Source organism: Oncorhynchus masou, chromosome 29 (genome assembly GCF_036934945.1).
Source record: "Oncorhynchus masou masou isolate Uvic2021 chromosome 29, UVic_Omas_1.1, whole genome shotgun sequence".
Classification (NCBI taxonomy): Eukaryota; Metazoa; Chordata; class Actinopteri; order Salmoniformes; family Salmonidae; genus Oncorhynchus; species Oncorhynchus masou.
The window spans coordinates 45,274,104-45,286,723 of NC_088240.1; the positions used below are offsets into that span (position 1 = coordinate 45,274,104).

The 12,620-nt window shown below is 43.3% G+C and overlaps 1 protein-coding gene across 1 annotated transcript in view; it reads right to left on the minus strand.

Annotated features, from left to right (window-relative positions):
- Positions 1-12,620, minus strand: part of LOC135519625 (striated muscle preferentially expressed protein kinase-like) — a 132,554-nt gene that overhangs the window by 18,585 nt on the left and 101,349 nt on the right. Inside the window, 10 exon segments of the mRNA XM_064944865.1 lie at positions 98-250; positions 637-3,391; positions 3,500-3,568; positions 3,703-3,745; positions 3,984-4,136; positions 4,394-4,420; positions 4,508-4,680; positions 11,356-11,433; positions 11,731-11,788; positions 12,012-12,212. Of these exon segments, the coding sequence (XP_064800937.1) occupies positions 98-250; positions 637-3,391; positions 3,500-3,568; positions 3,703-3,745; positions 3,984-4,136; positions 4,394-4,420; positions 4,508-4,680; positions 11,356-11,433; positions 11,731-11,788; positions 12,012-12,212 (3,710 nt within the window).

Here is a 12,620-nt window from a genome sequence, read left to right on the forward strand (position 1 = left end):
TATATCTGAATACTTATTTTGACATGTAATTGAGATTACCAGGTCTGGAAATTTGGATGAACAATCTCTTTAAGAAATTAGGGACTTAGGGTATTACCAGATGCCAGTCTGGAGTAGGAGCGAGAGCGTAGGGAGCCATTTTCTCTGGCAATAGCCGTTGGGATATCAGGCTGCGAGACCGTCTTGTCTCTCTTGCTGCCTCTGGTTAGGCCCCAACGGTCCCATCGGGACCTACGTTCCCCCTCTGCCCCTACAAGAGGGAACAAACATAACAAAGTTAAATCAACAGAAATTGTAACAAAGAAAAAAGGGGTGGTAGCACACAGGGAAGCGTGTTTACTAAGATTAACTTTTTTTTGTATCTCAGTGTGCAAGAACAAAGGTTTGGTTGGGGAAGGGGGTGGGAGGGTTTGCATAATTGTTAAAATGTATGATTCTTATTACATTTTTAGTACCACTCCAGAATAGTGACATTGTCTCTGTACAGTGATAATACACGCGTTAATTGGTAACGTTTGGTTTTGTCAAATTCTGCTCAGACATCATCTTCAAATTAAACATATGACATTTTCAGGTGTAAGGGGAACATGTTCATTCTAAAGAAATGTTATTTATATGTTGGTAGAAGTCTCGTACCCTTTGATGCTGTCTCCAACTTGACGCTGGACATGGACTCCAGGGAATCTGAGGAAGCTCCGGTGCCCGACTGAGAACCCAACTGGTTCTGAGGGACACTGGGTCCAGCCATATTCTTTAGACTACGTCCCTCGGAAGTCGACCTGCGCAGAATAGAGAACAGGGGTGTCTTCTTGCTCTCTGGTTTGTTGGCTTCCCTCTCCTCTGCCGCTACCTTCCTCTCCTCCGAGGCACTGCGGATCCTCATGGATATTCCGGACACCGTCGACTCGATCTTCCTGCGCATGGCCATGACTGGCGACTCGTTTGGCTTCTTTGGCTCCTTGACCTCCTGTTCCACCTCGGCTTCCATTCCCCCATCCATCCTCATCATCTCCACTTCCTTTCTCTCCTGGGAATGGGATCCTCTTCGGCCGGGGAGAGCCCAGGAGAGCCGGCGCCTGGGAGCCACCGATTCTTCCTCATTTGGCTTTTCTACCTTGCGCTCGGCTGACGGAGTCCTCTTGAGGCGCATGGAGAGCCTTCTCATAAAACCTTGATCCTTCTGGGCCTCGCGGAGATCCTGCACCGACTTGGACTTCTCCTCCAGCCTCCTGGGGACAAACTCAAGCGGTGCTCCAACGGGCCCAGGGCGGTATACATCTTCGCCTGACTCGGCAGAGTCCAAAGAGGCTACTTGTTTCTCCTCAGGCTTTGACCAGTTGAGAAGCTTCAGACCTCGAATGACGGAAGAGTCACGCTTTTTGAAGCGTGCCTTGAATATTTCCTCTGAGGCAATGTCCTGGAGGTTTAGTCCCCCTGGCGAGAGCTCATGTTGGGGCGTGGGGCATGGGGAAACCTTGGGTGGACTCATTTCCTTGGGCTCGGGGGATGCCACCCTTGAAAAGACAGCAGGGTGTTCCCCTGGTGTAGATAACAGAGTTACTGGCTTTGATGGGTCAGGGACAGTTGTAGATGTGGGTATTAATGTTGGTGCTGGAAATGGGGCTTGTGCAAGGACTGGAACAACTACAGGGGTGGAGTCTGCTAATGGGGGGCTAACTAGGGGCTGAAGCGAGGGGACCATGATGGTTTGCATTATGCTAGCGTACGCAGAGGTCCTACCGTCTGGGAGTACAGTAAGGGCAGGTGGAGAGGGAGCCACGTACGTAGGTGGAAAAGGAGTCACAACATTATCTGGTGCCCTTGAAAATGCTGGTGCTGGCGTGACCCTTATGGAGCTTGTAGTAATGACCATCTCAGAAGATTTTACTGGTGCCTTCACTTCTTCTTCTTTGACTTCTTTTTGTACTTCTTTGTGTATTTCTTCAACTTCTCTAGCCTTCGGATCATCTACAGGAACAGTCTCTTTTTCCTCAATCTCTTCTTTCTCTTCTTCCATTGGTTCCTCTAATGTAAGAACCCTCACATGAGGGCTAGGCTCCCTCCAAGTAGGGATAGGCTTCCTCAGATCCACATACTCTGGTTCAATCATTGTTTCTTCTGACATGCTCATGTTCTTCTTTGACAAACCGTCTGTGTTCGATCTCTGGTCTGCATTACTGTCTGTGGACACGCCATCCATTTTTTTGCCAATGGATTCCACAGTCTTAATCTCTTTGTCCTCCATCTTGGTTGTTGTCTCCTGTTCCCCAGGCTCTGGAATTGGTATGGGAAGTTTAGGGGAAGGTTCCCTGGGAGTCACAGGGCGTGAGTCATTCTTGAATGGCTCAGTGAGAGCAGACATGGATATGGCCTCCTTGAGTCTTCGCTCCTCTATCTGCGGGATCTCCAGTGGCTCCCCAGACCGTCTGTGCAGAGGAATGGGCTCTGCATCTCCTTGACTGAAGGAGGCGCTCTTGCGAAGCAATTTGGGTTTGGGCTCGTCTTCTCCAGGCTGGTCGCTGGAAGCTGCCCTGGTTAATGGGGGAACCCCTAAGCGGGGGGCGTGTGAGTAGCGTTCCAGTGACAACCGCTGCTTTCCATCGTCCATGCCCAGCGTCTCCAGCAGTGGTCCTCGCAGGCCGCTCATCTTCTTGTCTACAGAGCCGCCTCGAAGTAGCCTCTGCCGCATCAGCTCCAGTTTGAGAGCATAGTCCTCCTGACTCAGAGGCCCTGGGCTTGTGCTCCTCCTAGGCAGCTCCATGGATACTGTCTTTTTGAGGACTCTCCGGCCCTTTTCCGGAGTTTCCTCTTCTGCGCCCTCTTCTGGTACGAGGTGGAGTAGCAGTGCACTGTCGGCAGAGCCCCCTCTACGCAGGGGCCCCCTTCTGGTTCCTCCCTCTGGCTTATCTGACTCTAAGCTCAAGCCTCTGCACAAGGGCCTTCTTGCCTTCTCAGATACTTGCACCAACTCTGCGGGAGCCTCCTCGTCCGAAGACCCCTTGTCATTTTCTAGCGTTGACCTTTTCCTGGTTTTACCTGCGGAATCTCCAGCCTCTTTCTCTCTCCCAGGGGTTTCACTCACCATCTTCTGTTGGCCATGAGCAACTGCTGATCCTGGTCTGTCAATGGGGCCGTTTGGCCTGCCTGTGCCTTCCTGATCATCCGGGATCTCATTCAGAGACATTCTTGATCCGGAGAACTCCATGGTGAGTGGCATTGGAATGAAGGGCAGCTCGTCAATATCTTCATCAGAGTCAGAGGACGATGATGGTGGGGGTGAGCCCTCTTTGAGGTGTCGGGGAACAGCGATGGAGATGTGGCTGGATGAGTCGTTCAGCAACTCAGGGATGGACCTCATTACCATTTTGGATTTGTAGCTGATAAGGGACCGCTGAAAAGATGGACATAAACAAATATTAGACTGAATATGATTTAAAAAAAATCATGGCTTGAATTGTATAATAATAATATAAAAAAGTTGCTTTGACAGATCCCTTACCTGCCACTTTCGGCGAGACACAAATTTCTTGAGGGCCTCTGTGCTTATGGCCTTCCCCTTGGTAAGGGTCTTTATGAAAAAATGAAAACAGAATAGATTAGCATATATTACTCCGTAATTTAGAAATTGCTCAATATCTTAGAACAGAGACCTAAAAGTTCTGCGTCACACATGAGTCCAAGGTCAAAGTTCACATGCCTCACCTTGAACCATGGATGACGGAGACACTCCTGTGTATCAGGCCTACTAAAGGGATGACATGATACCATTTTACATTAGATTTCTAGTTTGTCTTAAGAAGCCCAAAAATGTATAAGAACAGAGGAAAGATCCTAAGGACAAATCCTATCTTGACATCCATAACTAAAATTGTCTGGAACATTGACAATTAAATCAAATGCATGTAGCTGACATGACATTCTGAGTAGCACATGGACACCTCAAGTTTTGGCTGAACATGTTAAAATCTATAGGTTTCACTTACAGTCTGTCTGCCACCAGCAGTTTGATGATGAATCCCTTGGCTTCACGGCACAGTTCAGCGAACATACTCTCCTCAAAAGCCACATTGTAGTTCCTGATGTTGAGCACGGAGCTGCGGTCATTTTCTCCAGCAAACGGAGATACTCCAGTCAAGCTGAAATGCAGAAACACCTGTTAACTTCTCTTCCCCTCACTAATTGTTCACTGATTCTAGAGCCATGTTCCAATTTTATTACAGGTCCATGAGGGGGCAAATATGGCCTTTTTGATAGGGTCTCTAATAGTAATTAAAATAGGAATGAACAAGTACTTATGTGGTGTTTATTTATCCATTTGGTTTGTAGTGTGCATGTGCATAATAATTCCATGCTTCAATTGTGATTAATCATCTTATGAATCAATGGTATCTACCACAGATATGTGATGACTCCAATCGGCCTGGGAAGAGAAAGAAGAGAATTAGAGAGGATCCATTTGTGATGGGAATCAAGTTTTAAACACTTTAATGTCTTCCAGCATTTTTACCAGATGTCAGTTGCCTTGGATACCGGAGTTTGGTTGACAATTTCTGGAGCGACAAATTCAGGTGTGCCGTATTTGCAGTATTGAGCCTCGTCGGGTGTGAGCTCTATGGCATTGCCGAAATCACAGATGCGGATCTGATCACCATGGTGGTCTGCCATGAGTATGTTATCAGGCTAGGGAGGAAACCCAAAGATAAGGTCAGAGTTCAGAATAAAGACCAGTGGTAATAGTCAAAATCTTGTTTTTGACTAAATGTATGCATTCAGGGGGACATATTTCTTGTCTAAATGCACACTTGCAATAAACAAACAGAAACAGTACTACCCAGAATACATTTTGTGAGATATCTTTAAGGCCAGGCCCAACACCCAAATAGGGATATTTTGTTATATCGCAATCAACTTAAAAAAATGAAAAATGTTAAAATACGCACATTTTGTGATATCTCATAAAAATTTGGAATACCACGCAAATACATTTTTCTGGCCACTGGATGAAGTCAGCCTAAATTGTTTTTATTTTATTTCTTTAAGACACTCCAGGATAAATATTTTTTTATATTTCCACAGTATCTGTAAAATACTAAAGACATTTTTGGTGCATTTTCCCAAATAAAATTATTATCTAAAATAAAAAATGTACACCATATCAACAACTTCCTCTGGGCAAGTCTGTTGAATATATCTAAGGACACATAATTTGGTGAATGCGGATGATTTTGAAGCAGAGAAAAAGTTGACTTGCAGGAAGTGTGCGACTTTGGTAAATGGCAGTTAAAGACAAATACTATTGAATTAAGACTAGCAAATGCCAGAAGCCTATTTAGACCCATTTACCATGTCTTCAAAGACCGTCTCTTCCAAGCAAGTGGGTGTGGCACTTACTCTGTTGTCTGCTGCACTGCTGCTTGGACTCCACCTGGCTATCTGTTCACCATCTGCCCTGGCCTGCCTCCCGCTGTCCCCCCTCTCTCCCGAGCCTTCACTCGCATCCAGCACACACGCACTGTTGGGGCGAGTAACTCTGAACTTACAATGGCTAGCCCCAAGTCGTTACATTTTTTTTCTCGTGCATTTTTCTATTTGCCTCATGACTCCTGCATGCTTTGTTGACTACGAACTTTCTTTACCCAACCGTGGGACAGACTATTTATTCCCACACTCGGGACTCTCTATTGGTTACACGGACTGTTGGCCTCCCATCCTATTCTAATCACCCCTCACCGGCTTTGTATTCAAGTTACCTGATGAAATTGCTGTACAATATGATCTTGTTGCCATCTGATGCACATTCAGATGTCATAAATCAGCACTGCAGAGCTCTCCCTGTCCTATGACGTGCCTTGATTGTATTACTGTTGATGATATCTGGAAACGTGTATGTACAGTACACCCTGGACCATCTATTATTGCTATCCCCAATTCTGACTTGTGCTCTGATATCTACTTCACTGATTTCTGCTTTCGTAAAAGCCTGGGTTTTCTGCACTTTAACACTAGGAGCTTATTACCGAAATTGGATCAATTGAAAGTGTGGGTTCACAGCTCCAATCCAGATGTGTTGGTCATTACTGAGACGTGGTTAGGGAAGAGTGTTTTAAATACTGATTTTAACCTTTCTGGTTATAACTTTTTTCGGCAAGACAGATCTTCCAAAGGTGGTGGAGTGGTGGTGGATCTTTCCCAAGGATCATCTTCAGTGCTTGGTTGTCTCCACCAAGTCTGTCCCAAAACAATTTGAATTGCTGGTTTTAAGCATTACATTTTCAAATAGCTCTGTTGCTGGGTTTTGTCATCCTCCATCAGCACTGGCCTGTACCCTATCAGCCTTAAGCTCTCTCCTGTCCCCTAACATTAAGTCTCAATTTGTCCTGCTCGGTGACCTACACTGGGACATGCTTAAACCATCTGACCAAGTCCTAAAGCAACTGGACTCTCTAAATCTTTCTCAGATTATTACCAATCCGACAAGGCATGACTCAAAAGACCCAGAAAAGGCTACTCTCCTTGATGTTATCCTCACAAATAATCCTTATAGGTATCAGTCTAGTGTTTTCTGTAATGACCTTAGTGATCACCGTTTTACAGCCTGTGCTCGTAATGGCTGCTCAGTGAAATGACCTGTCCTGATTTGTTATAGACGCTTGCTAAAAAACTTTCATGAGCAAGCCTTCCTTCATGAACTGGCATCAGTAAAATGTTATAGAATCAACTTGATCCCCTCCTTCAAAGACGCTTGGACCTTCTTTTTTTATGTTTTCAGTGGTATTGTTAACAAACACTCCGCCATAAAATATATATTTTTTTTAAATGATTCAGCCCCTGGTTTGACCGTGATCTTGCAGAGTTACTCCACCTCAAGAATTGCATTTGGCTCGGCACATGCATATTCTCGTTCAGGCAAATGGCTCTAGTTCAAGCAAATGAGAAATAAGTGCACTCATGCTATCCAGAAGGTCAAAGTTAGTAACTTTAAGGAGCAGTTCTCTCTCTGTGGGTCTAACCCCAAGAAGTTCTAGAAAACGGTTAAAGACCTGGAGAATAAACCCTCCTCCTCAAAGCTGCCGATGTCCCTTAATGATGATGGTGATATGGTTGTTACTGTCAAGAAGAACATGGCTGAGCTCTATAATCACCACGTCATTAAGTCAGGATTCCTATTTGACTCAGCCATGCCTCTTCACCTGTCCAACATTTCCTCATCTCCCACCCCTTCTAATGCGACTATCCCAGATGCTTCCCCATCTTTTTCCCCTGCACGGCTACAAAGTTTCTCAATGCAGGCAGTCAATGAGTCCGAGGTGCAAAAGGAGCTCATGAAACTTGACCCCCAAAAAACATTTAGGTTTTTCTAATCAACCTGGACCGGGTATCCTGGAAGGATATTGACCTCATCCCGTCAGCCGAGGATGCCTGTTTGCTCTTTAAAAATGCTTTCCTCGCCATCTTAAATAAGCATGCCCCATTCAAGAAATGTGGAAGTAAGAACAGTTATAGCCTTTGGTTCACCCCAGACTTGACTGCCCTTGACCAGCACAAAAACACCCTGTTTTCTTCTGCATTAGCATTGAATAGCCCCCTGTGATATGCAACTTTTCAGGGAAGTCAGGAACCAATAAACTCAATCAGTTAGAAAAGCTAAGCTAGCCTTTTTCAAGCAGAAATCTGCATCCTGTAGCACTAATTCCAAAAAGTTCTGGGACACTGTAAAGTCCATGGAGAATAAGAGCACCTTCTCCCAGCTGCCCACTGCACTTAGGATAGGAAATATTGTCACCACCGATAAACCTACTATAATCGATCATTTCAATAAGCATTTTTCTACGGCTGGCCATGCTTTCCACCTGGCTACCCCTACCACGGTCAACATCTCAGGACCCCCTGCAGCAACTTGCCCAAGCCCCCCCCCCCCCCGGCTCCTCCTTCACCCAAATCCAGACATGTTCCAGATAGCAGATGTTCTGAAAGAGCTGCAAAACCTGGACCCGTTCAAATCAGCTGGGCTAGACAATCTGGACCCTCTGTTTCTAAAATTATCCACCAATATTGTTGCAACCCCTATTACTAGCCTATTCAACCTCCCTTTCGTATCATCTGTGATCCCCAAAGATTGGAAAGCTGCCGCGGTCTTCCCATCTTCAAATGGGAGATACTCTAGACCCAAACTGTTATAGACCTATATCCAACCTGCCCTACCTTTCTAAAATCTTCGAAAGCCAAGTTAACAAACAGGTCACCGACCATTTCGAATCCCACCATACCTTCTCCGCTATGCAATCTGGTTTCCGAGCTGGTCATGGGTGCACCTCAGCCATGTTTAGGTCCTAAACGATATCATAACCGCCATCAATAAAAGACAATACTGTGCAGCCGTCTTCATCGACCTTGCCAAGGCTTTCGACTCTGTCAATCACTACATTCTTATCGGCAGACTCAATAGCCTTGACTTCTCAAATGACTGCTTCGCCTGGTTCACTAACTACTTCTCAGATAGAGTTCAGTGTGTCAAATCGGAGGGCCTGTTGCCTGCTGTCTCTAAGGGGGTGCCACAGGGTTCAATTCTCAGGCCAACTCTTTTCTCTGTATACATCAATGATGTCGCTCTTGCTGCTGGTGATTCTCTGATCCACCTCCTACGCAGACGACACCATTCTGTATACATTGCCTGACAATAATTAGCGTAACGCAACGGACATAAATATCCCTAAAAAATATTCCTATTCATGAAAATCACAAATGAAATATATTGAAACACAGCTTAGCCTTTTATTAATCACCCTGTCATCTCAGATTTTCAAAATATGCTTTACAGCCAACGCTAGACAAGCATTTGTGTAAGTTTATCATGGCATAGCATAGCATTATGCCTTGCTAGCAGCAGGCAACCTTGTCACGGAAATCAGAAAAGCAATCAAATCAAATCGTTTACCTTTGATGAACTTCAGATGTTTTCACTCACGAGACTCCCAGGTAGATAGCCAAAGTTCATTTTTTCCCAAAAGATTATTTTTGTAGGCGAAACAGCTCCGTTTGTTCTTCACGCTTGGCTGAGAAATCGCCCGGAAATTGTGGTCACCACAACGTCGAAAAATATTCCAAATTAGCTCCATAATATCGACAGAAACATGGCAAACGTTGTTTAGAATCAATCCCCAAGGTGGTTTTCTAATATCTATTCGATAATATATCCGTCGGGACAATTAGTTTTTCGGTAGGACTGATTGGAGTAATGGCTACCTCTGTATTTTACACGAGAATGTCTCTCGGAGCCACCATGTGACCACTTACTCAATGTGGCCGCATATGGCTATTCTTCAACAGAAATGCGTAAAACTACGTCACAATGCTGTAGACACCTTGGGGAATACGTAGAAAGCATAAGCTTGTTGATGGTACATTCACAGCCAAATAGGGAGTCATTAGAACGCAGCGCTTTCAAAACCTGGGGCACTTCCGGATTGGATTTTTCTCAGGCTTTTGGCTGCAACATCAGTTCTGTTATACTCACAGACAATATCTTTACAGTTTTGGAAACGTTAGAGTGTTTTCTATCGAAAGCTGTCAATGATATGCATATTATAGCATCTTATCCTGACAAAATATCCCGTTTAAAACGGGAACGTTTTCTTTCCAAAAATAAAAATACTGCCCCCTAGCACCAACAGGCATCTCCAATCCAAAACTAAATCTAGAATTGGCTTACTATTTCGCAACAAAGCATCTTTCACTCATGCCGCCAAACATACCCTCGTAAAACATACTATCCTACCGATCCTTGACTTCGGCGATGTCATTTACAAAATAGCCTCCAACACTCTACTCAGCAAATTGGATGCAGTCTATCACAGTGCCATTCATTTTGTCCAAAGCCCCATATACTACACACCACTATGACCTGTATGCTCTCGTTGGCTGGCCCTCGCTTCATATTCGTCGCCAAACCCACTGGCTCCAGGTCATCTATAAGTCTTTGCTAGGTAAAGCCCCACCTTATCTCAGCTCAATGGTCACCATAGCAAAACCGTAGCATGTGCTCCAGCAGGTATATTTCACTGGTCACCCCCAAAGCCAACACTTCCTTTGGGCGCCTTTCCTTCCAGTTCTCTGTTGCCAATGACTGGAATGAGTTGCAAAAATCACTGAAGCTGGAGTCTTATATCTCCCGCTATAACTTTGAGCATCAGCTGTCAGAGCAGTTTACCGATCACTGTACCTGTACACAGCCAATCTGTAAATAGCACACCCAACTACCTCATCCGCATATTGTTATTTATCCTCTATCTCTTTCACACCCCAGTATCTCTACTTGCACATCATCATCTGCACATCTATCACTTCAGTGTTAATGCTAAATTGTAATTATTTTGCCTCCATTGCTTATTTATTGCCTTACCTCCCTACTCTTCTACATTTGCACACACTGTACATAGCTTTTTCTATTGTGTTATCGACTGTATGTTTGTTTATGTGTAACTCTGTGTTGTTTTTGTCGCACTGCTTTTTTTTACATTGGCCCAGTTGCAGTTGTAAATGAGAACTTGTTCTCAACTGGCCTACCTGGTTAAATCAAGGTGAACTAAAATTAAATGAATCTTCAAAGACTCAATCATGGACACTCTTACTGACAGTTGTGGCTGCTTTGCATGATGTATTGTTGTCTCTACCTTCTTGACTTTTGTGCTGTTGTCTGCGCCCAGTAATGTTTTTACCATGTTTTGTGCTGCTACCATGTTGTGTTGCTACCATGATGTTGTCATGTTGTGTTGCTACCATGCTGTGTTGTCATGTGTTGCTGCCTTGCTATGTTGTCGTCTTAGGTCTGTCTTTATGTAGTGTTGTTGTCTCTCATCGTGATGTGTGTTTTATCCTATAATTAATGAATTTGTTATTTTTTTAATCCCAGACCCTGTCCCCGCAGGCCGTCATTGTAAATAAAAATGTGTTCTTTAACTGACTTGCCTAGTGAAATTAAGGTTAAATAAAATAAACTACTAAATGCAGTCCCGTTTGTAACATTCTCTGTGAAATGGGATTCGGAATTATGTGGAATGCAATGTAGTGAGCTTTGAAATTACAGATGTATGTCCATTTTAAAGTGGTTAAAATTCATTCAAATGGTAATGACAGTAGTATGATAAACAAAATAAAATATATATTTTTGGCATTTTTACATTTACATTTAAGTCATTTAGCAGACGCTCTTATCCAGAGCATGTTTACTTTTTGAAAAAACAAATTTTAAATGGACCAAAATACCAACAAATCTCAGAATTGATAGGTAGATGCAAAAATGTTATTTCAGCCTGAGGTGCCAGGCCTTAAAACTCTTTTAACTAAAAACACGTTTACCTTGATATCCAGATGGACGATATTTTGATGGTGAAGGTAGTCCACACCCTCCAACAGCTGTCTCATACAGGAGCGGATCTGCAGGTATACCAAGTATAGGGATATGTTACTGTCATTATGTTACGTTTTGTAAAGATGTTATGGGAGACACATTCTTATACAATAAGAGAAACAGGGTGGTTTGATCATATCAAGTGTTACCCAAGGTCCCACTTATCCCTGTAAAAGTGTGTGGATTTACTTGGTTGGTCTTCCTTTGATAATAATTCTAGGTGCCAAGTTGGTAAAGATGAGTTCAAGGATCTTACAATAGGGGTCCCTGTTACTCATGATCCCATAATTAAGTGTCCTCCAAGCACACAGTAACCAACTCACATCTGACTCCATCACTGTAGATTTCTTTGTAAACCTCTCCAGAAGTTCCTCGTTGCATCTTTATGCATTGATCAAGGAGATTTATGACACTGGAAATATTTCATAATTATGACAGGTGATGAATGACGGAAACAAATATGCAAACACAGGATTGTGAGTGTGTCTGTGCATGTGTGTCTACTAAAAATATAGACTGTTATACCTTCAATTTTCCCCACTCTTCAAGTCAAATGGAATACTGTGTAAAAGGCACCAGTGAGTATGAACTCTGAAAAGGATACATCTCTGTGACAATGATGACTACATTCTTCTTCTCAAAGGCATCATGGAAATACAGGACTCTCTCGTGGTCCAGTCCAGACAGCAGATTCATCTCTCTAAGTGCAGAGGCCTTCCTCTTGGCTCGGGCAGATATGAACTTGGCAGCATACTCTATTTTCCCCACTTTCTGCGTCACTCGTTTTGCATAGGAGAAAGCTCCTCTAAAAAATATTGTTATTGATTAGGATGTAACATTTTACAGTCACTTTCATGTAAAAGCATTAACCAACAATTTGTAAACAGTGAATAAACACATATTTCATTATTTATAAGCATTACTTAATAATTAGAACATTTATAAGGTAATAGTTCTTACAATTAATACAAAATTAGGAATTGATTTGTTGGTTTTACATTTACATGTAGTACCAGTCAAAAGAATGGACACACCTACTCATTCAAGTGTTTGTCTTTATTTTTTTAATTTTTGTACTATTTTCTACATTGTAGAATAGTAGTGAAGACATGAAAACTACTAAATAACACACATGGAGTCATGTAGTTAAACAAATCAAAATGTATTTTATATTTGAGATTCTTCAAAATAGCCACCCCTTGCCTTGATGACA